This window comes from Leucoraja erinacea, chromosome 18 (genome assembly GCF_028641065.1).
Source record: "Leucoraja erinacea ecotype New England chromosome 18, Leri_hhj_1, whole genome shotgun sequence".
NCBI classification, from domain to species: domain Eukaryota; kingdom Metazoa; phylum Chordata; class Chondrichthyes; order Rajiformes; family Rajidae; genus Leucoraja; species Leucoraja erinaceus.
The window spans coordinates 24070169-24094914 of NC_073394.1; the positions used below are offsets into that span (position 1 = coordinate 24070169).

General features: G+C 42.2%; 1 protein-coding gene across 4 annotated transcripts in view; it reads left to right on the forward strand.

Annotated features, from left to right (window-relative positions):
- The window catches only part of gtf2h1 (general transcription factor IIH, polypeptide 1), a 34669-nt gene extending 17755 nt beyond the window's left edge, over nt 1-16914 (forward strand). For 3 of the 4 annotated variants that reach the window (XM_055649626.1, XM_055649625.1, XM_055649624.1), the window contains 10 exons: nt 313-392; nt 1445-1566; nt 4261-4348; nt 4905-4993; nt 6370-6487; nt 8412-8502; nt 10961-11076; nt 12081-12173; nt 13033-13133; nt 16331-16914. In XM_055649626.1, coding sequence (XP_055505601.1) covers nt 313-392; nt 1445-1566; nt 4261-4348; nt 4905-4993; nt 6370-6487; nt 8412-8502; nt 10961-11076; nt 12081-12173; nt 13033-13133; nt 16331-16346 — 914 coding nt within the window. In that variant the 3' untranslated portion in view covers nt 16347-16914. The remainder of the gene's footprint in view (nt 1-312; nt 393-1444; nt 1567-4260; nt 4349-4904; nt 4994-6369; nt 6488-8411; nt 8503-10960; nt 11077-12080; nt 12174-13032; nt 13134-16330) is intronic. The other variant, XM_055649627.1, reaches the window with a different exon arrangement.
- Nucleotides 16915-24746: the final 7832 nt, after the last annotated feature.

A 24746-nucleotide genomic window follows, 5' to 3' on the forward strand; every position in this document is an offset into this window, starting at 1 on the left:
GCTCAGCCGGTCAGGCAGCATCTTTGGTGGGGGGGAGGGGGCTTTGGACAACGCTGTGTTTAAAACTCATTAGACATCCTTGCTGCTGCTTTCTGACAGGGATTTTCTGATTGTTGTGCTTTCATGCTTGTGAATGAGTTTGTGTAAGGAATTCATTATCACCAGGCTACTGGCACCTGGGGCCCTTGTTGGGTATCCTTTTAAAATGATCAGTCATTTTAGCTATACCAATTTGACTCTGCATTAGTGCTGTTTTTAATACAATTAGTACTATATCTAAGAGAGGATGGTGTAACATTTTTCTTTGGTCAGGTTTGAAAACTCTGGTTAGTCAGGGAGTGAACAACCCTTTAGTGGACTTGACGTCGCTGGAGGACAAATCACTGGGTGAGGTGAGCATTATATCCTGTTACTAGATTGAAAGGATCCATAATCAATTTGTACTGTATCCAGTTGGCAACCATACATTTTATGAAACTCTCATCAGTTATAGTAGGTGCATTGGTCATTGTCATACAGCATAAAATGAGCCCTTTGGCCCAACTTGTCCATGCCAACCAAGATACTCTATCTACATTAGTCTCACCTGTCGGCGTTTGGCCCATATCCCTCTTAACCCTTAATAACCATGCATCTGTGCAAATGTTTTAAATGCTGTTATATGGCTCGTAAACTATTGGTGATAAACTAAAATGCAAGTTAGAGGAAATGCAGATGCGGCCATTTAATTATTCACATTTGTGTTGACCGTAACTGACAAAAGGTTGACCCATCTTGAATAGCAGGTCTAAATTATGATTACAGTGTTAGGCAATCACTTGATAGGTAGGTTTTCTCGGCAATATAAGGAATTTGGGAACAATAAACCTTTCCCACCTCTCCATGCCTAGGAGAATGGAGTTGGAATCAGCTGTCCCAAAAGCTAACTGTCCAAAGATTTGTCTTAATGAAGTGATGTGGGAGGTTCATTGAGCTACTATTGACCTCGGATATATAGGCTGTCCTGGCTTCATGAGTTTGGATGATCTGTGAAACCAGTAAAGCAACTTTCCATTGTTGCATGTTGGAACGGTAGGTGAGAGATCATTTGCCTTTAACATTGCCATAGGAATTTAACCCAACATTAATTTTGACTCAATATTTTAATTAACTTCCGACAAGACCCCATGCTGCTGAAACTTTGTTAGCAAATTCTAAATGTAATGCCATTTACATTTCGTGCTTGATTATTTGTTTCACATTTTATAGCAGTGTATACTCAGGAACAAATTATGCTTGTGTGCATACAGGATTAAATTGGGCAATGTCTACAAGTGTTTGTGCATGTTTGCTCATGGTCGTTTAACTTTGTTTGGGGTAAGGGGACAATTCTATGTCAATGTAAATTTGGTTACATTTGGATGTACACCAAATAAAACAATATGTGCAAATTTATCATTCACAGGGTTATGGATCATCCTCAGCACAGTCGTCCTCCAAATCTAATAAGGAGAGCAGCAATGCTGCTATAATCCGTCGCTTCAATCATCACAGTGCCATGGTGCTAGCAGCTGTCCTCCGTAAACAGTATGTAGCGATACAGTTTAATTTTAACTTCCTCAAAACTCTGTACCCCTTTTGGACACAGTTTCGAAGCCCTCCCAACCTAGTTAAAGTTGAATGGACCAAAATAACACTCTAGCCCGCGTCCTTGTCATCAACATTGTATTTTCTATGACACTTTTGACTATGACAACAGGGACAATTTACAGAGGCCAATTAACAAATGTTGTGGGTTGGATGACGTCTTCTTGTGTTGTTCTAGAACACGGATCAGTACAGTCCTGGAACGGGCCCTTTGGACCACCATGTATGAGCAGACCATGATGCTGATCTAAATTGATTCCATCTGCTAACACATGGTCAATATTCTATATTACCTGCCTGTTCATGTGCCTCTAAAATGTTGCCTTTGTATCTGCTGCTATTTCCTACCTTGATATCATGTTCCAGGACCCACTGCCCTCTGTTTAAAAAAAAAAAAAACTTGTCTTGCAATTCTCCTATAAACTTTCTCCCATGCCTTGTAGTAGGTGACATTGCCACTCGGGGTGAAAAAAGACACTGACTATGTATGCCTCTCATATTTTATATGCTTCCATCATGTCCAAGTGCCTGTGAGAAAATTGGTGGGTAGCTACTCCATGAACCACAACAGTTACCTGGAGAAGGTACTCCCTCAGAGTTGTTGGTAGGGTATTCCAGGATTTAGAATCAGTAATGATGAAGGACAACTGATTATATTTTCAGTTCTGGGTGGCATGAAACATGGAGGTGAACATGCAGGTGGTAGTGTTTCTGCCCTGTTTTGCAGCCCTTTTCCTTCTTGTTTGTAGAAGTTGTAGGTTTGGAAGAGGTGCCATTGGGACTGGATAGGCAAGTAACTTGATTTTGTAGATGGGTAAATGCTGCATTTACCATGTGCTGCCGTTCAACAGAATGAATGTTTAAGGTGGTGGATGGAGTGGCAGTAATTAGTCATCTTTATCCTGAACTAGACTAAGTGGAACCCGTTGGGTCCTTGTCACACGGGAGGCTTGGTCCCCCAACGCAATATTCCACCACTCACTCATAGCCCCCAACTACACAGGCGCAGCTCATTTCCCCTCATCCCTAGCACTCTCCCCCCTCCTCTTCACCCTCCCTCTCCTTTCCCCTACCCTCAGTCACTCCCTCCCTCCCTCCATAACTCCTCTCCCCCACCTACCCCAGTCCTATCCCTCTATCCCCCATTCACTTCCCCCTATCCCCCCCCACTGCCCTCCTCTCCCTCTATTCCCCACTCCCTACCTCCCCCAATCCCCCTCCTCTCCTCCCCCTCACTCCCTCCTCACCTCCCCAGGATTTCAAGGTTGCCGCTCCTCTCCCTTCTTGCGTGCCCCGGTGGAGCATCTGCCATCGGTGCCCTTAGAGCCAGGCCTCGGATCTTCGGCTCAGCCCGGAAACACCAACAGCTACGGCCGCGCAGGCGGGTGGTGGGGGGGTTTGGGTGGTGTGGGGGTCGGGGGAGTGCTTGGAGAAAAGACGGGGGAAGAGCCATGGGGGAGAGGGGGGTATCAAGGGGGAGGGGGGCATGAGCCAGCGAGGGGGACCAGAGGGGAAGGGGCTGGAGTTGTGGAGCATTGCGATGGTGGTGCGATTGGGACTCACGGGGGGCGCTGGACGCTCTCCTCCATTGGGATGGGACTCTCCGTTGTCCATTTGGCGACATCTTCGACGCCGGGCCGGGCCGCTTCCGGTTCCTCCGAAAATTGTGTCCTCAGCCGGCCATCCACAGCGTCCCTCAGCTCCAGTAAAGGTGTGATGGCGTAGGAAGGGGCGGACCGTCCCGGGGAGTGACAGGAGAAGAGACCAATTCGCGCGGCGCTGACTGGCAGGAGCGATCGATCTGCGCATGCAAGGTTTTTACGATTTTTAAACCTCGCTATCTTTTACAATATACGACCAATCACAACTAAACTTGTAGCACTTGCAGCACAGGAGCAGGGTGAGTGAGCTGACGAAAATCGTAGCGCTATCGCGTGCCTTTTTTTGCGCAAATAGAAAAACCGCACAACTGGAAGAGCACAAGAGTTTTAGTTATGTGTAGATGGTGTCAGGTATCTTGAAAGTTAGCCAAATCCATCCTAGAAAAATCAGTGCATTCCATCTTAGATCTCAGCAAAGTAAGTTATTTTACTTGATGTACAATATTAAAAGAGCAGAGGAAATAGAAATAAACTACAGCAAAAATCAACAACAAATAAAATCTGTCTATAAAATTGCAGTGAATCAAAGATTATTGCAAATAAATTGTGCCAAGGTTAATCCTAGTCACATATAGTAATGTGATCAAGTTTGATTGACGCTGTAGCAATTGTGTTGACATGCAATTGAATTGCAGATGCTGCTTTAGCAAAAAAGACAGTGTTGGATTAACTTGGCGGGTTAGGCAGCATCACGGGACCTGAAATGTCACCTATCAATGTTCTTCAGAGATGCTGCCTGACTCGCTGATTTTATGGTTTTTTTTCCTAATTATGTTACTGTGGCTATATTATCACACATGGCCAGTTTATCAAATTTATACAGCAAACAAGTAAATTACAACTTTTTTATTTTTGAAATGCATGTTACTGGCATTAATCCTCTATTGGTTACTGATTGAACAGTTGCCAATGAGGGGTGAATATGAGATCAGAGGAAGGGCACGTGTAATTCCGTATTGTCTCTTCTTTGCAGGGAAATGCACAATGATCAGAATAGTGAGAACAGCAGCACTGATGGTAATTCACGAGATTCTGATTATTTCCAGCCTCCAGTCAAAAAGGTAAGGATAAAGCAAAAGCCTAGAAGTACATAAAATTGGGGAACTGCGCAATTCTAAAGCATGTAAAATATTGAATAAACAGAACCAATATGGGTCTGTGGTAATGAGTAGTTTAGATGGCAACCAACAACAAAAGAGCAAGACCAACTGAACATGGTCCCTGTCGTCTCAGCAATTTATACCATTGAGAAACAAAGTCTCACAGACAAGGATAGTCCATTGCTTGATTTCCAGTCTTTTGAAATTGGTTGTGGCAGTAGAAGGAACATTATAGTGAACTTTGACATTTCTACTAGAAAGGAAATATAGGACAAGCTCCTTCTCCTAATTGATGGTCATTTAGTTCAACCAAAGAGGATCTGTGGAGATAGCAGCAAAGGGGTTCAGTGTAAAGAGCACAGCAAGAGGTTGGGCAAGTATGAAGGCAGACACAAAATGCTGGAGTAACTCAGCGGGACAGGCAGTAGTAGGAATGGGTGGCGTTTCGGGTCGAGACCCTTCTTCAGACTGGGCAAGTATGATGCAGTTTGATTGTTGGAGATTTTCTTTTGCAAAGGTGAAGTTACAGGAAGCCATAGAATATGAAGACCTGGGAGAAAAGAACTCAAAGAAGACTGTAGCACTAAATTTGAAGAAGGCTGACAGGTAGGGTTTTGAGTTTGGTTATTGGATGGCATAATCTAAATTTGCCATCAAATTAAACACAGAATGCAAACAATGTACGCATTGACATTAAAACTGAGTCTGTAATGTACATTGCACATTCGTTAGAAGGGTCCAAATTGGTTCTTTCAACCTTGCACTGTTTTTTATGATATTTCTAGTATAGGGACTTGATTTTTTTTCCGAGGCAAGGTGCACAGTCTGGGACCAGAATAAGAAACTGAATGAGGGGAAAAAAACTTCAAGATGCCCAATTAAAATGTTCTTACAGTGTAGGCAATATTAAAGTATCTTTTCTGGATTGATGAATGATTTGTCTTCCACAAACAGTGTTAGGAGAATAAGTTGTATTATATTCTTAAAATAAATGTAGTAGCTTTTGGGGAAGAAAAACCATACATCTTCTGTCCTCCTTTCAAAGAGGAGAATAAGTTAACATTAATTATCTCTGTGGCTGGTAGCAGAAGCTCTTCCATCCTTTATGTAGAAAAGATAATTCAAACCCAGTTTAACAATGTGCAGAAATAATGGTAAATAGTGATTGTGTAGGAAGGAACTGCAGATTCTTACACCGAGGACAGACAAAATGCTGGGGTAACTCAGCGGGACAAGCATTATTTCTGGATAGAAGAAATTCTGGATAGAAGGTTTTCATAGAAACATAGAAAATAGGCACAGGAGTAGACCATTCGGACCTTTGAGCCAGCACCGCCATTCAATATGGTCATGGCTGATCATCCAAAATCAGTACCCCGTTCCTACTTTCTCCCCATATCCCTGGATTCTGTTAGCCCGAAGAGCTATGTCTAACTCTCTCTTGAAAGCATCCAGTGAATTGGCCTCCACTGCATTCTATGGCAGAGATTCACAACTCTCTGGGTGAAAAAATATTTCCTCATTTCAGTCCTAAATGGCTTACCCCTTATTCTTAAACTGTGGCCCCGATTCTGCACTCCTCCAACATCAAGAAGATTTTTCCTGCATCTATCCTGTCCAATCCCTTAAGAATTTTATATGTTTCTATAAGACCACCTCTCATCCATTTAAATTCCAGTGAATACAAGCCCAGAATACGACCCGTTCTTTCATCATATGTCAGTCCCGCCATCCTGGGAATTAACCTACGTTGCACTCCCTCAATCAATAGCAAGAATAGTTTTGAGTGGAGACTTGTTGTTTTCATCTCAGGTCTTCAAATTTATTTTCTGCATTTTACTTGTTTTCAATAAATACAATGATTTCTGCACCATATGTTGCTTATTATTTTTCAGGCAGATTGTCTCAAATAACAAAAATAAAGTTTGCCTAATTTTGCTTTTTCCAGATTTTCAGTGAATGTCAATCTTTTCCCTTTTTAGGTATTTTCATGGTCCAACACTTGTCCAGTCTCAGCACTATGCATCTAGCCAGGATATTATTAACTCAGTCCACTGTATACGGCAAGAAATGGCTAACTATAGCCCCAGACTTACTCAGGTATGATATATCTTTTTTTTTTTTAAAGTAGAAATATTTTGTGCCTGACCCTGTCAAATTTAGTTTCAAAATGTGAGAAAGAGCAGAGTAGAAATAATCTTTGTAAATGAAGAGGCAATGACTGACTGAATTTGAATGAGGATCTCCTATGACAGGCAAACTATATGTACATCTTCCATTTAACTAAGAATGAAAAATGCTGGAAACATTCAGATTTGACTTGCTGTTTCTACTAGTCACACAGATTAAGGTTAACAACTGAGTACAGTGATAAATGTGAACCTGAGCTAAAGATAAAACAGCTTGCTTGCTTGGGTGCCAATTTGCATTTTTAATATTTTATCATTCTATTTAACAACATACTGGAGATTGAAAGGATTAGGATATTGAATTCATCTTTGTAGGTGTAAAGCTTGTTCAAAACTACTGTTATCTTTTTGAACTTATGACAATTTGGAATTTTAAGGCATGCTGGTTAAATTGCTACCTATTATAGAAGTAAGACTTTCAAATAAAAAATCCTATATTTTTGGCTGGCACAGTAATTGAGGGTACAGGAAGGATACAACACTTAGCATTCTAAAACATGTTACCTTCTATAAGCATGTATCTGGGCATTTCATTGGTCTATGCATCCCTTCTTGAAGCCAGCTACTGCCCTTATTGCTTATTACACTTGCAATTATGCCCTGCCATCTATGTCCCTAAATATACAGCACTAAAATATTTGTTTTACTTGTACAAAATTTAAGGGCACGTCATTCATCTCAATTGACCACTACATGCTTTTTGTCTGCAACAAGTTTTCATAACTCTTCTTTGATTTAAAAAAAATATTTTTTTCCCACTCAAACTAATAAAATGACTTGCTCTTTCCCATCCTCTGTCATTGGTTTCCACTAAAAGTACCACCTCCAGGATTCTCCGCGTCTTGTGCTGACACAGCTCTACCCTCCACCACCAGATAAGGAATAGGAGTAGAATTAGGCCATTCGGCACATCAAGTCTACTCTGCCATTCAATCATGGCTGATCTATCTCTCTCTCTCTCTCTCTCCTAACCCCATTCTTCTGCCTTCTCCCCATAACCTCTGATACCTGTACTAATCAAGAATCTATCTATCGGCCTTAAAAATATCCACTGACTTGGCCTCCACAGCCTTCTGTGGCAAAAAATTCCAATATTTGGATTCCATCCAGATGTCTTCCGTCCTCTAATGCCCTTTACACAGTCCAGGCATCTAACTCGTCATGCTTGACTAAAGATGCTTTGCAGACTGCTGCTAATTTTATCATTTCTTTCTCTTGCTGAATATTCCTTGCATTATAAAAAAAAATCATCTCTGATTGTCAATAAAAATCAGTGAATTCAGTTGGTTATTTGTGGTGTGAGAATTTTGATGTTGAATATCTACAAGCTAGATATCATAAAGAAGCCTTGTTGTACCTTTGTGTGATTTTCTAATGTCCTGCAAGAACAGCTATGCTGTTTATACTTCCCTAACCCAGGTATAGAAAGAGTCGAGAATGTTTAATTGTCAAGTGTACTGACAACAGACCAATAAAACTATTTTATTTAAAAAAAGACAAAGTGCCGGAGTAACTCGGCGGGTCAGGCAGCATCCCTGGAAAACACGGATAGGTGCCCTTTTGGGTCAGGACCCATAGTCAGACTTGCTTGCAGCGGCATAACAGGCCTTAATATTATGTAGTTGCTGCCTTCCAGTTCCATGTAAATTACTTTTTTATTTGATTCCCTTTGAGGTAGTTTAGAAACTTTATTTCACTACTATTGTACTTTGTGTTCAGGGGGATAATAGAAGTTTAAACTGGGATAGAGATTTTATTTTCATCTCATAAAATATGGAATGAAAAGGAAAGTCTAAGGTCATTCACTGACATCTATGTTCCATGTTCATTGGTAGGTTCTGTCCAGCAGTGTGGCCAGCAGTGCCCTAACTGACCTCTCACCTGGTGGAGTACTCATGCAGGGAGGAACATCACAAGCTATCAATCGTAAGTATTTGTCCAAATACACGCTGTTGTTAAAGATTTATGCAGTTATCACTAATGTGAAGTTTGCAAGACTGCATTGCCACTAATGTTTCTATAAAGCTGCAGCAAATAAGAATTTAATTATTCCACTTCATATCTGGTGCATGGATGAATGCTCTGGGTCTTGACTCCTCTCTGTTCCCACGATCTGTATCGATAAAACATGGTATGTTGCATACCAACTGTTTACATCTTTGTTGATTAGGGGCTGCAAAAAAACGGTCTTCTAACATTCCGTGTTATGAATCATCACGGAAGCGGCCCCTTGCATTAAAGCCACTACTGATTATGACTACAGTATTTGCCCCTGACTTCTCATCTGCCTCCTTTCTGCTTCGGGACCATCCTAAACTCTCTCTCAAGCAGACTAGCAGCAAATCTCCTTCCCAAGATGTTGGTCCCCCTCCAGTTCAGGTGTAATCCATCCCTCTTGTACGGATCACCTCAGCCCTTGAAGAATTTCCATCGATCCTAGAACCTAAATCCCTGCCCCCCTTCACCAGTTCCTCAGCCAAGCATTAATCTAGCCTATACTTGTATTACTGCCCTTACTAGCCTGTGCCACTGGGAGTAATTTGGAGATTACTACCCTTGAGGTTCTGCTTTTTAACCTCTTTAATGCCGTACATTCACTCTGCAGGATCTCAACCCTTTTTCTACCTTTGCAACTGCTACTTATGTATGCTACATGCAACATCCTCTGTCTATTCACCCTCCCCCTTGGGAGTGTCTGCAAGTACGGCGGTGGTGCAGTGGTAAAGTTGCTGCCTTACAGCGCTTACAGTGCCAGAGACCTAGGTCTAATCACGACGACGAGTTTGTACGTTCTCCCCTTGACCGCATGGGTTTTCGCCTAGATCTTCGGTTTCATCCCGCACTTCAAGGATGTACAGGTTTGTAGGTTAATTGGCTTTGTATAAATGTAAAATTGTCCCTCGTGCGTGTTGGATAGAGTTGGTGTGCAGAGACCTCTGGTCGGTTCGGACTCGGTGGGCCGAAGGGCCATTTCCATGGTGTAGCTCTAAATCTAAAACTAAAATACTGCTCTGAGTTAAGCAGTAAATGCACTGTATAGAATAGGAGAGTCCTAGGATTCCAAATTGAACTGAGCTGATACTTCGGCTACTGCGAGTGGGAAGGTTTGAAACGGAATTCGACCAAAGCAATTGATCGTCTTTAACCTAAGATTCAATCCTTAGCTACATGACTTTTGTAACTAATAGTAGATTATCAGCAAATCCGTAAATTCTCAAGACACCGCATTAGGCAATGAATTGAAGGAGGGGAAGGGGCGGCAGAGTACATGAGTCGCCGGAATCCTTTATTTTCAGTAAATTAAATTTGCTCGGGGTTTTAAATGAAAACATCAGCAGTTTCTATCAGTCCCCCAAAAAATAGAGTGATGGCATAGTTATTATCGTCCAGAGTTGGGACCCAGACTTGTGACTCTAAGCGAGGAGTCTGTTAACTCCAACAAACTGGGTTTAATTGTGAAAACTTGGCTTGGTGTCCAGAGTACAGGGTGTGCCCGGTTATGAATGGATTCTGATTTTACAGAAGTCCACTTTATGTTGTCCATTAGTCTGAAAATGCACAAAAATCATTCAGTATGGTCGCAATACTTCCACACTATTATAATGGAACCAAAAACATGCAAGAATTGTAGGGAAGAATAATTACTAAAAGTGGAGCAAGCAGAAACTGGCTCTGCCACTGACACAAAAACATGCGTGTGTATGGCGGATTTTCATATTTAATAATATGGGAATCCGTTCACATAAACACCTGTCAATAGGTTGGGTTTTCATAACCTGAGGATGGCTTGTGCCTATTATCTCCCTGGATTTATTTGAGTTTGTTGTGGAGGTTGGATCCTATGCATCTGGGAGCAGAAGCAATCAGGATTTAATGTAATGTGACTATGAAATATGCCTTCCCTAGATTAATTTGAGATAACTACTCTACAGAGTCCAGTCATGCATAAGATTACAGAATTTAAACATTAATAATTGTACAATAATAACAGCTAAACACATTCCAAAAAGATTCATTGGGTAATCTGTAGAAATTATATTGATCAATTACAGGCTGCTAAAAGGAAAGATGAGGCTTGAACATCTCAATGCATGGACTAACCATGTAGTGAGCTGATCGTTTGAAGAATAACATTTAACACCAAGAAATTCAATTGCAAATGAAAATTGTTTAGATGGGTGAATTTGTAAATCAGATCTGGGGTGCAAAAATGGTGGGGGTCTGTGACACAGTGCCAACAAGTGTCTGAACAAGGAAAGGTTCTTTTGCCTGGAAATTGTGCCTCTGTTCCACTAGATTTCTCATTGTATTTCATACTGGCCAGTGGTAGAACGATATTGGTTATTTCAACCTCTGCTTTCTAACTTTATTGCTTTTGTTGCAGAGATGGTGCCAAGTGATATCCAGATGGAACTCAAACACTTGCATGTGGCTGTTGCAGAGTTACTGAGGCACTTCTGGTCCTGCTTTCCCATCAATACACCATTCCTTGAGGAGAAGGTGAGACAGCCGAGATTCTCTGTGTTGAACCAGCTGTTCTACGATTGCACGTCATTTGGGATATGAAGTTTTTAAAGTTATTTTAACACAATTGAAGCAAGTTTCTGAACTGAGAACAATGAAACCAATCTCAAATTTAATAGAGGACGTCTTGGCTCCTGTTTAATTTAAAATGCATAACATTTTAAACTTTTTTTGGGATAACATTTTTCATGGTGGTAACCATTATAATTCAATAGAGGACTTTTATTTTTGGATTCCACATTCCCTTCAAGGTGTTGGCTTAGCTTTTATTTCAACTTTCCAGGTGCTGAAACCTTTCCATACACATGTGTGCACTCTTCTGCATTGTGCGTCCATGTTAAAATTTGGTTCTATGTAATTGGGGTCCATCATAATCTATCTTCAACTTGACTCGGGAATCCGATTTATCTTCTTTTGAGATGCTGTACATTTCTAGTTTTTTTTGTGTGGCAGTGCAGTCTTTTATTTGGTTGTGGATCCAAATTTCAAAATTATATTTTACTTGTACTGGCTATTGGAAAAACACAATAAGAAAGAATAAAGAGTGTAACAGATACCACTTCTGATGCTAATAGTCCATATTGTGCTAAACCTGTTAATATTGACTGAGATGATTTCTAATGGAGGATATTTCAGCGGAGATCAGTCCTGTACTCCAGTAACATCTGTGTAGAATTACAACGAAAGATCACCAGATAGTGGTTTAATAATGTTTCTGGCTTGCAGCCTATTTGGGTTTCTTTTATTGTGGCTTCTCTCTGGGCCAAGAGGAATTAATCTTGCATTCCCTTGAATTAAATTTTAAATTTCATTTAAATGTTGGCATTTAGCAATAGAAGTGTAAAGTTTTATTTTAAGTGTGCTTAAAAACAAAAGGTTGTGATGTTCCTGGAAACCTCTGTGCAGTCTTCAGTCATACTTGTTTGTTTTCCATAAGAGTTTGATGGGATGGAATAACTTTTTTTGGTCTGGTCTCACAGGTTGGGAAGATGATGAATAACTTGGAAAGATTTCAGATGACAAAGCTAAGGCCGTTCCGGGAGAAACTGCAGAAGCTGTACATAAGTACAAACGTGAGTCTGAGCAATTACATGCAAAACCATCTGGCGGTAGTGGAGGAGATGGAAAGGTTATATTCATTAATGGGATGTGGACAACGTGTTTACAGACACCGAATGTCAAGTCTTATTTTTTGCTCAATATTCCAACATCTATAGTCCCTTGTCTCAATTTCGAGGTGTATGGTTAAACTCTCTTTGGAGTTGGTCACTGCACAATACCAGGGTAATGTGAATATGACTTGCCATTTAAACGTTCGCATCTTCATTGTCCATTTTTTGCTGAGGAGTTATGAATGAGGATGAACATTGTTCAAACAACCCTATTTCTAAACCTAAAGTGCTGAAGGAACTCAGCGGTTCAGACAAACTTTGCCTATCCATGTCTGGAGGACATGGATAGGAAACGTTTTGGGTCAGGACCCTTCTTCAGCCTGCTGGCGCTCAGCTATGATCTGCTGAGTTCCTTAAGCACTTTGTGTGTTTTGTTTAAGTTTCCAGCAAGTTCAAGTTCAAATCAAGTTCACATTTATTTATCACATGCACTTTAAGGTGCAGTGAAATGTAATTTACCATGCAGCATTACAATTAAAAAAGGACACAATACACAACATAATTCAACACAGATATTCACCACAGACACCATCTGCAGTTCCTTGTGTCTGCATCCCCATATCTAAGATATGTAATGGTACTATGGATATTTGTACTTAGGATGATATTGTGAGCAATTCTTATTCTGATGTTCTGGAACAGAGATTAGCCTCCAACAACCAAATCCCACCATCATCGATTATATTCAATTTTAGTAAGACATTTTGATTGCAGATTTAAAAAAATATTTTGGTTAGAATCAACCATTTTGCTTTCATAGACCAGATTGGATCCAGAGAACAGATGTCCTCTTCACAAGGATTTTAATGTAATTTTGCAGCACTCTAGTACTTTCATGATCACCACTCTAAAGACGTACAGGTATGTAGGTTAATTGGATTGGTGTATGTGTAAATTATCCCTAGTGTGTGTGGATAGTGTTAATGTTTGTGGGGATCGCTGGTCGGCACGGACTCGATGGGCCAAAGGACCTGTTTCCGCGCTGTATTTCTAAACTAAATTAAACTAAACACTCCTGGTTCCAGCTTTTTAATTCAACATTCAGTTAATTGAGTTTATAATACCCGATCTCTGAAGCAGAATTTACATGAGGTCAGCTCATTCGTCCAAGCTTCTGGATTGTTAGACCAATAATGTTGCTACAACAGACAGGACAGAATTTATAGTACTAAAGATCAAGTTGTCTTGAAATCAGTGAAAAGGGATATTTTAGTTCCCAGCATTTTTGTGTGTCCTAGGCTACTTTGAGGTCAACAAAGTATTTGGGATAAGAACAAGATGTCCTCTGTGCTATGACCATTTGCAGGACCGGCCTTAGGAGGTGCGGGGCCCAATTGGGAACAATCTTCATTTAAATATAAATAAATAATTATAAATGAGTCATGTGTCGTGAGTAATATGCCAGTCAGTCGGCTTTAAAAAAAATCTTAAACCACGCATGTGCAGATTGCTCTCTTCTCCGTAAAAATTAAAAATAAAAATAAAAAAAGTAACAATTCAATTTGCCCAAGGCTTCCAAATCTCCTTCTTTCTGTATTACTGAATGGGTGGGGGGTGACGGCAGGTGAAGAAATGGTGGGAAAAATGGGAGCACACTGGAATTAGTTAAATCAGTTGTCATCTTATTGAATTACTATACTAGTTCAAGGGACCAATTGGGGGGAGAGTTCTTTTCACAGTGTGTGGGGAGTCTAGCCAGGGGTAAAGTTGCGAGGAGGGCAGGAGCGTTGAGAAGGAGGGGGTCGGGGTTCATGCCAGTAACCCACTCACTCACCGCTGCCGCGGCGCTCCGGACCCGGAGCCACTGCATTGTGGCTGGGGAAGGAAGCAGCTCGCGTGGCCTCGAGCGGCTGCCATCACCGGACAGCGGAACCGACTGCCATCTCAGCGCCTTCTGCCAGCCCGCTCACCTCTGGCAGTGCTCTCCGTCTGAACAGTGAGGGGACCAGCTCAAGAGCAAAGATCATAGAGCGGAGTGGCTCAGCGGGTGATGGATAACATCACAGCGGCCGGTGGAGCTTACTCCTGTGTCAGCGCGAACAAGGGATCAGTTGAGGTTACTCACACTGACATATGGAGTAAGCTCCACCACCCGCTGTCCTGTTATCCATCGGCCGTGTAACTGCTCTTGAGCTGGATGCTGGCATGATCCCCGACCGCCTCCTTCTCAACGCACATGCTGTTAAAGAAACTCTTTCAGTTTATTTATTCATGTGTTTTGTAGTAAATGCCCATTATGTTCTGTGTGCTGAAGCAAAGCAGGTATTTCATTGTCCTATCAGGGACACATGACAATAAACTTGAACTTGAACTCCCCCTCCCACCAGCGCTGTCCGTTTCAGCCGCTTCCCACTTTACAGCTGCCTCCCATCAGCTGCTAGCAATGAGGGATAGACTTGGCTATCCCTCAGTACAGCAACATCGTTCTTGATGTTGCTGTACTGGGGGATAATGAAGTCGATCTTTCTTGGCTAACAACCTAACCTACGGCCTCCAAGATGCAGGTACATTTTCTAGCAATGTTACAAAATTTTGAGATTAAAAAAATCAAGTCTGCAATTTATCCCATTAGATAAAGCATAAAACAAAGTTTAATTTTACACCTAATTCACTTTCATGAGAAATTTTATCTAACTCTGAAATTGAAGATAGACAAAAGCTGGAGTAGCTCAGCAGGACAGGCAGCGCAATGACTCTGGAGAGAAGACCCTTCTTCAGACTGAACTGAACTCTCGTCGGTGAGAGTACTTGTGATTGTCTGAAGAAGGGTCTTGACCAGAAACGCAACCTCTCCCCAGAGCCCCTGCCCGTCCCGCTGAGCCACCACAGACAGGGAGTTGAAGGTAGACACAGGGGGGTCCACCTTCAACTTCAGAGCCAAACAAAAAACACAGAGTGCTGGAGGAACTCAGCGGGCAAGGCAGCACCCGCGGAGGGAACATATCACTTATCAGGAGCCGCCACGGGCCAGGACTTTCCCAATCCTCCCCCTTCCACCCACCAACAGAAAGGAACCGCAGATGCAGCTGTCACCGCAAAACGTCTAAGAAGGAACTGCAGATGCTGGAAAATTCGAAGGTAGATAAAAATGCTGGAGAAACTCAGCGGGTGAGGCAGCATCTATGGAGCGAAGGAAATAGCCAACGTTTCGGGCCGGGTCTGAAGAAGGGTTTCGACCCGAAACATTGCCTATTTCCTTCGCTCCATAGATGCTGCCTCACCCGCTGAGTTTCTCCAGCATTTTTGTCTACCGCAAAACATCAATGATTCCGGGAATGCCGAGTGAGCTAGAGAGAGATGAGATGGGGAGTGGGAGAGAGAGAGAGAGCGCAAGAGAAAGAGAGGGAGTTAGAGAGGGAGCGAAAGACAGAGACACAACATGGGTTGGTAGGTAAATTGAGTGACTAACCTGCTGCACACCAAGAAGCTCACCAAGAAGAAGCCCTCAATCATGATGGTGAGTTTTAAGAAATTCTCAATGTGTCATCAATGCATCGATCTACATTCCTAAGTAAATGTAATTGTGTTTTGAACAAGTATTAATGACGCCGCATGAATTGTATTCAAAGGAAAGCATCGTCATTAATACTTGTTCTAAACACAATTACATTTACTGAGGAATGTGGATCGATGCATTGATGACACATTGTATAACTACTTGTTAACTACTGGCTGTTAACAAGTGCTACAGTAGTAGTTAACAAATCGTTTGTGTCTGATCGCCGTGCAGTGGTTGTTATCCATGTTCGTTTTGTAAAAAAATCCGTATGGCGAGTTTAAAAAAAAAAAAAAAAAAAAAAAAAAAAAAATCTTTATTTTAAACAAAACAAATTTGTATCTCCGTACGAAATACGGAAAATTAACACGGGGGCTCCCCCCTTGGGCGCGGGCCCCAATTGGGAGAAATTGGTCCAATTTGCTTAAGGCTGGCCCTGGCCAATTGTGTAATGGAAACGCACCCTTACTCCTCTGGAGTGTTCCTTTCTATATGTTGCAGAAGGTACATTTTCATATGCATTGTGAAGTTTGCTCATATTATATTTTTTCTGTCTTTACAGTTCACTGGTCATTTAGAAGATATGTTGCAGGTAGCCTTCAATAAGTTCCATACCTGGCAGTCAAAGCGAATGCTGAAGAAGACGTGATGCTGATTGTAACAAGATGTTTGAGAGCAAGAGCTATTGTTACCTGCAAAGTCCTGGCAGAACTTTACTCCTGTTGACTAAACTGCCGTGCTGGACAGGGAGCGGGGAGCCCTACAACATTGTAGAGACTCGATGTAATTTACAGAGCTGCACACCGGGAGAAAGATATGCAATAAGGTGGACCACTCAGGGTGACTCTCACCAACCGACCAAAACCGGAGGGAGCTACAGGACAAATTCGGGTGTAAGACTGCTGGGGAAGGCAGTGCTGCTTCTGTGCACAAATATTCTGTAAAACAATAACTGAGTATATTTAGAAATGGTCTTTCTAGCCTAAACATTTTTTCATTTTTGTGTAAAGTTTTAAACAAGAATGGCACAATGTAAATGTGCAACCTTTTTCAGAAGTGTAGCCCTCTGTTTTTGGATCCTGTTTGTAACTAGGGAATGGAAGATGTGGATATTTTAAACAAATAATAAATGTGAAATTAAATTGGGCATTCTCATTATAATTAATATTTTTAATAAAAATATTACACATTATAGAAACTGTATAATAATGCAATCTTACAATCTTGTTTCCCCTGACTCTAATCACTTGGATTTGAATGCATTGGGAGCTTTGAAGAGGCAAGTAATCGAAGTATATTATAGTATTAATGCTGAAGAACACAGCGGGACAGGCAGCATCTCTGGAGAGAAGGAATGTGTGACGTTTCAGAGTCTGCAGAAGGGTCTCGACACGAACTGGTCAGAAGAAGGATCTCTACCCGAAACGTCACCCATTTCTTCTCTCCAGAGATGCTGCCTGTACTGTTGAGTTACTCCAGCATTTTGTGTCTACCTTCGATTTAAACCAGCATCTGCAGTTCTTTCCTACACCTAGTATAAGCGAGTTTGGTATTCCGACTGCGCATACCCAGGTCAAAGGTCACTGCACAAACAGCTCTGGAAAGTAGTGGAACAGTAGACCTTCATTTCTTTTTTTTCCAGCTTTGATTCTTCTAGGTAAGAAAATACTGCTTTCAAACTATGAAATAGTTGTATTTATTGTTCCTTTGTTAACAGCTAAGATTATTTTGTCGTTTTTATTGCTTTATTGTGCTTTGGTGAGTGAGCGAGATTGTGCTCGTCCGTGGTCTGTCGGGCCCGGGTCTGTTGCGTTACTGCTGGGTCATGCAATGAAGCATGAAATTAGTCACCAGCTTAGAAAAAAGCATTTTAAGAGATGGCAAAAAGTCCCCTACCCCTCATTACCATATCAGAAATAATAATCCTATCCATACAATGACTAAAAATGCCTAAACCAGTTCAGATGTAAACTGTGAAATCCAATCACCTATTGTGACTAGGTGAATAAAAATATAATATCAAGAACAACATGACAGTTGTTTTTCCACCTTTTTGTTCTTAGGATGGATTAAAAATAAATAGGACTGTGAACAGAGCTTATGAATTCTATTTCCATTCCTATATACTACATATACATTACCATTTACCACTAACTTCTAATTAATATTACCAACCTATAATTGGGCTGTTGTAGACTGCACATGTTTCTTCCTGAATCATAAGGAGAAATTAGCCTCATATTCAATTCAATTCAACTTTATTGTCATTGCACAGATACAAGTATGGGTACAACGAAATGCAGTTTAGCGTCAGTCCGTAGTAATAGTGCAATATAGAAATAAAAATACAGAATAAGCAAACAACGTGGACGGAGAGACTGGAGAAATCTATCGGCGGGACTCCGAGTTCAGCAATGTGATAGTGTTGTTGTAGAAGCTGTTCCTCATCCTACTAGTACGAGACCTGAGGCTCCTGTACCGCCTCCCTGATGGGAGGAGGGCAAACAGTCCATGGTTAGGGTGGGAGGTGTATTTGAAAGGTAAATCATGTCTGACGAATCTTATAGAATTTTTCGAGGATGTAACTAGTAGCGTGGATAGGGGAGAACCAGTGGATGTGGTGTATCTGGACTTCCAGAAGGCTTTCAACAAGGTCCCACATAAGAGAGATTAGTATACAAACTTAAAGCACACGGCATTGGGGGTTCAGTATTGATGTGGATAGAGAACTGGCTGGCAAACAGGAAGCAAAGAGTAGGAGTAAACGGGTCCGAAGAGTAGGAGTAAACGTGTTCCACCAGACGGCCGGAGGCGTGGCTTGACAGTGACGGGTCAGGTGGCGAGCCTCACGGTAACACGCCAGGGGTGTGGCTAGATAGTGAAGCGACAAGGAGGCGGCCCCACAATACATTGTGGGTGGGGCATGACGTTGACGCGCCTGGGGTTGGGGACGTCATACCAGGGCGGGGCCTAATCGTGACACGTCTGGGGCGTGGACGTCGCGCCGGGGCGGGGCCTAATGGTAACACGCCTTGGGACGGGGACGGCTTGCTCGGGGGTGGGACCTGATGGGGATGTCGCGCCAAGGACAGGCGGTGGTCGACCTGGGCCGAAGCGGCGGCCCTTAGGTAGGTGCAGGTCAGAACTGAGCGAGGGTGAGATTACAGTTCGGCGGAGCGGCGATGTTCGCCGTCCGTCTTGCCGCGACTAACGAGCTTCACTGTCCGTGCCCTGAAACCGGCAGCCGTGGCTCCGCCGCCGTTCCAGAACCTTCCCCGGTGTCGACAGCACGACCTCGCGGGACCCGGAGTTCCACTGTCACTCGTCCACCCTCCCCCTCCACCAGGGTCCCACCAAACCAGAGCAGACCGACCCCCTCTCCCCGCCCCACACGTGACAGCTGGACGGGCTGAGTGCCAAACTCCAGCAGCGGGACATTGTGACCGTCCCACCCCCAGGTCTGACAGATAGTGGGATCTAAGTATATAAAATGCTGTGAGGTACACATAAAGTAGACAGTCAAATCCTTTTTACCAGGGTGAAGACTAGAGAGCACAGATTTAAGGGGAGAGGAGCAAAGTTGAAAGGAAGATAAGACACAAAAAGCTGGAGTAATTCAGCGGGACGGGCAGTATCTCTGGAGAGAAGGAACAGGTGACGTTTCGTGGCGAGACCCTTCTTCAAAGTTGAAAGGAGATGTGTGCGGCAATTGTTTTACACAGGGTCCTCATAGCTGCCTGTAACACACTACCAGGGGTGGTGGGCGAAGCAGATACGATAGTGGCATTTCAGGGATTTCGATATGCAGGGAATGGAGGCCAGAACAAGGGGTCACAGTTTATGGATAAGGGGGTAATCTTTTAGGACCGAGATGAGGCAAACATTTTTTCACACAGAGAGTGGCGAATCTCTGGAATTCTCTGCCACAGAAGGTAGTTGAGGCCAGTTAATTGGCTATATTTAAGAGGGAGTTAGGTGTGGCCCTTGTGGCTAAAGGGATCAGGGGGTATGGAGAGAAGGCAGGTACAGGATGCTGAGTTGGATGATCAGCCATGATCATATTGAATGGTTGTGCAGGCTCGAATGGCCTACTCCTGCACCTATTTTCTATGTTTCTATGGTCTGCTGCTTCCCAGGGCTGTGAAACACAGCATCTGGAAGTAAGACCATTGTGAACAATGGTTTAAGATAAGTAATTGAGGGAAGGTGATAGTGATCTTGAACTTCTGTGCCATTGGACCAAGATCTCTCGCTCTCAACAAGGCATGGTGGCTGCTGTGGCATAGCTATCCCCTTTAAAAGAGGTCCAACGCTGACATTTTCCATTGCTCTCAGCTAGTGTAGAAGCAAGTCTTATATGATCTGAGGGACTACAAAACATTGTTGTCATTCTCAGCCCACTGCATTGCACATGTGAATAATGTATTCACCCTGTCAGTCTTCTTGATATATCCCCAATAATTTTTCCATGATTTTTGTCAACTATTGTCGTGCATCACACCCAACCCCAAATAATTTATGTAATTAAAATACTTCAGCAGTCTGTTTTGGATATGAAGTACACGTGATGTTTAACTTGACCTTGTGTTGGTTCATGTGGGGTATTAGGTCATGGATTTTCTAAAAGTGGACTTAACTTGGCCAACCTGTGACATTTGGGTCCCTGCACGCTCTTCAAACTGACCATGATTCCATTATCTATACCTTCCTTAAAATTACTGGGTCACTGGGAATTATATAATTAAAATGTAAGAATGAATTGAAAACAATGTATTAATACATATAACAACATTCACAAGCCCAGAAAATCTGCTTTGATTCTCTGCCACTATCAAATTCCCAAGTAGGCCAGAGTATCATGTTTAATGTTTGTTACTTTTCTAGTGAGTTTTAAGGGCTTAACAAAATTGTGATGATGCAAGCTCTGCAACTTGTATGAAGAAATAAATGGATGTCACACACAGATGCTGCAGGAGCCAAGATTAGAAAATCTTAAAGGGCTCCAGACATCTACCAGTTACTGTCCTGAAGATAGACACAACATGCTGGAGTAACTCAACGGGACAGGCAGCATCTCTGGAGAGAAGGAATGTATGACGTTTCGGGTCGAGACCCGTCTTCAGACCAGTTAGGGATAAGGGAAACGAGAGATATAGATGGTGATGTGGAGAGATAAAGAATAATGAATGAAAGATATGCAAAAAAGTAATGATAATAAAGGAAACAGGCCAGTCATTGTAAGCTGTTTGTAGGGTGAAAATGACCAGCTAGTGCGAATTGGGTGTTGGAGTGTTAGAGAGCGAAGGAATGCCGGGGCTACCTGAAGTGAGAGAAATCAGTATTCATATCACTGCTGCCCAAGCAAAATATGAGATTCTGTTCCTCGAATTTGCATTTAGCCTCACTAACAATGGAGGAGACCGAGGACAGAAAGGTCTATGTAGGCAGAATGCAACACCTGTCCCTTCACCTCCCCCCTCGACTCCATTCAAGGTCCCAAGCAGTCGTTACAGGTGCGACAAAGGTTCACCTGTATCTCCTCCAACCTCATTTACTGCATCCGCTGCTCTAGATGTCAGCTGATTTACATCGGGGAGACTAAGCGGCGGTTGGGCGATCGTTTCGCCGAACACCTCCGCTCAGTCCACAATAACCTACCTGAACTCCCGGTGGCTCAGCACTTCAACTCCCCTCCCATTCCCAATCTGACCTCTCTGTCCTGGGTCTCCTCCATTGCCAGAGTGAGCAACACCAGAAATTGGAGGAACAGCACCTCATATTCCGCCTGGGCAGCTTGCATCCTGATGGCATGAATGTTGAATTCTCCCAATTTTGCTAGCTCTTGCTGTCTCCTCCCCTTCCTTAACCCTCGAGCTGTCTCCTCCCATCCCCCCGCCCTCGGGCTCCTCCTCCCCTTTTCCTTCCTTCTCCCCTCCCACCCCCCCATCAGTCTGAAGAAGGGTTTCGGCCCGAAACGTCGCCTATTTTCTTCGCTCCATAGATGCTGCTGCACCCGCTGAGTTTCTCCAACAATTTTGTGTACCTAAGGTCTATGTAGGAATGGGAAGAAGAGTTAAAGTGTCCAGCAACTGGGAGAGCAGGTTGGTTCACGCAGGCTGAGTGGTATGAATATTGATTTCTCTCACTTCAGGTAACCCTGACATTCCTTCTCTCTCTATCTCTTCCCCACCCAATTCGCACTAGCTTCTCATTTTCACCCTACAAACAGCCTGTTCCCTTTATTATCGTTAATATTTTAGCATATCTTTCATCCATTGTTCTTTATCTCTCCACATCACCGTCTATATCTCTTGTTTCCCTTATCCCTAATAAGTCTGAAGAAGGGTCTCGACCCGAAACGTCACCCATTCCTTCTCTCAAGAGATGCTGCCTGTCCCGCTGAGTTACTCCAGCTTTTTGCGTCTATCTTCGGTTTAAACCAGCATCAGCAGTTCCTTCTTACACAGTCACTGTCCTGAAGTTGGAATCACAAGACCCTGGTGCCTAGAGCCTCGAGTCACATGAATGTGAAGGAGAGGAAAAGATAAGTTGGCTCATTGAGTAAATCTTGCACATTAATTGGGCAACTTTGCATCATGATTCCAATTTACAGTCTCTCCACAAGCAGCAAGTCTTCAGGGAGAGTCAAAACAACTTTTTTATTTGTACAGTTTTTAAAATACGATTAGAATAAAATAAATCTGGTAGTTCTTTTCTGGCTCCTAAACCAAGTGTTTGCAGTAAACTCAAGATTATTGTGTACCTAGGAACCTGTTCCATTGTTAATAAATCCCAGTGAATAGTAATGTACTGTCCACTTAATCTAATTTGAGGAAAAATAAATATAAATATATATATACACATGTATATCTTTCATAGGCACCCATTTATATTTTGCAGACCTATAATAGGACATATACCTTTATGATAGTCACACTTACCTTTGTGATAGTCACATATTATTGATTAGACCCCTTGATACTATTGCACAATGTGAACTATGTATTTTAATAGCTCAACAGATTATTGCTCAGAAGCTTTTTGACATGTAGCGCTTGATACTGCCTTATCCTTGTGCAAAATATTATAACATGGTAAAAAACTACTTACCGGATGTGAGCTTTTTCCTACAGCACATCTAAATCTGCTTGCAGTTATTTCTTTATCCTATGTCACTAATGCTTGTGTAAATCATTATTCCATCCTGGCCTTGATAAATCAGAGCATTGAGTATAGAAGTTGCGATGTGGTTAAAATTGTACACGGCATTGGTGAGGCCAATTCTGGAGTATGGTGTACAATTTTGGTTGCCTAATTATAGGAAGGATGTCAACAAAATAGAGAGAGTACAGAGTAGATTTACTAGAATGTTGCCTGGGTTTTAGCAACTAAGTTACAGAGAAAGGTTGAACAAGTTAGGGCTTTATTCTTTAGAGCGCAGAAGGTTAAGGGGGGACTTGATAGAGGTCTTTAAAATGATGAGAGGGATAGACAGAGTTGACGTGGATAAGCTTTTCCCACTGAGAGTAGGGAAGATTCAAACAAGGGGACATGACTTGAGAATTAAGGGACTGAAGTTTAGGGGTAACTTGAGGGGGAACTTCTTTACTCAGAGAGTGGTGGCTGTGTGGAATGAGCTTCCAGTGAAGGTGGTGGAGACAGGTTCGTTTTTATCATTTAAAAATAAATTGGATAGTTATATGGACGGGAAAGTAATGGAGGGTTATGGTCTGAGCGCAGGTATATGGGACTAGGGGAGAATACGTGTTCGGCACGGACTAGAAGGGTCGAGATGGCCTGTTTCCGTGCTGTAATTGTTATATGGTTATCCATTAATTTGCGGACAGTTTCCCTTCTACCACCATCAAAGTCAATTAATAAAGTTCATTGTGAACCTGAATTGTTACCACTTAGCACACAGCCACCACTAGTAATAACAATATTTTCTACTTCAGAATGTATCCAGTTATATTTCTGTCAATCATACAAGATTCCAACTTACTAAGTAACCTAAAAATTAAGTGAAGATACTTGGGATCAATAGATTGATTACATTAAGGCTGATGCCTTTTTTTTTTAGCCAATTCTGCCGTTAAATAATTGGCCTATTCCAAGGATTCGTGCAGGATTTATTTCGTTCCTAATGCAACTGTCATGATTATTTTTAAATGTTATAGACTACGCATTTCAATGGAAAGACAACATTTGGGGAAAATCTGTAATAGTCAGCTAATTTAGAATCATCACCTGTGGATGCCATTTCTCTGTGTGCACAAACATTGGGGTTGTGCTCTCTTACTCGAGGTTGTGCTCTCTTACTCGGGGTTGTACAGAACATCCTTGTCATGTGGTACACTTAGTTCCACGTGAATATGGTGTGAAGATATGCTCTTGTGTTGTGCGTAACTGTTCTGTAGATTGGGAAGTGAGCATGTTTTGAAAAGGGAACAAGTTTTTGCCTGAGAGAATGTAAATTATGCTGCTTTGATAGAAGAGCAGATTTTCATTACAAGTTTGTTTTATCTGTTTTCTGCAGAATGAATGCAACACAACTTTAACAAAGATTGTAAGCATGATTACAGAAGCCGCATTATATCTTTTACCAGTTTTCTTAGTGCTGCTGTGAATCTCCCACAATGTCATTACCAACGCTCCCAGATTCATGCAGCCATATCCTAGCAGAGCTGGACTCTCTGGATCCCCTGTTATCTGCACTCAGGCTAGATTCACCAGGCTGAAGGTGAGTGAGGTGACTTGAGAGGTCACTAACTCAAACACCTGCATTTATCTAACTAAATGTAGCAAAGGATCAATGCTTTGCATTTAAATCTGCAGAGAATGCACATAAAATGATCGGAAGGTGTAGCACAGTGATCCTATTTTAGCACTAAATGTGGGCAACGTTTCGGGCCGTATGTTCCTAGACAGTTAAAGAAACGTTGACATGTCATAAATGCAATGCACTCATGCACATTGTG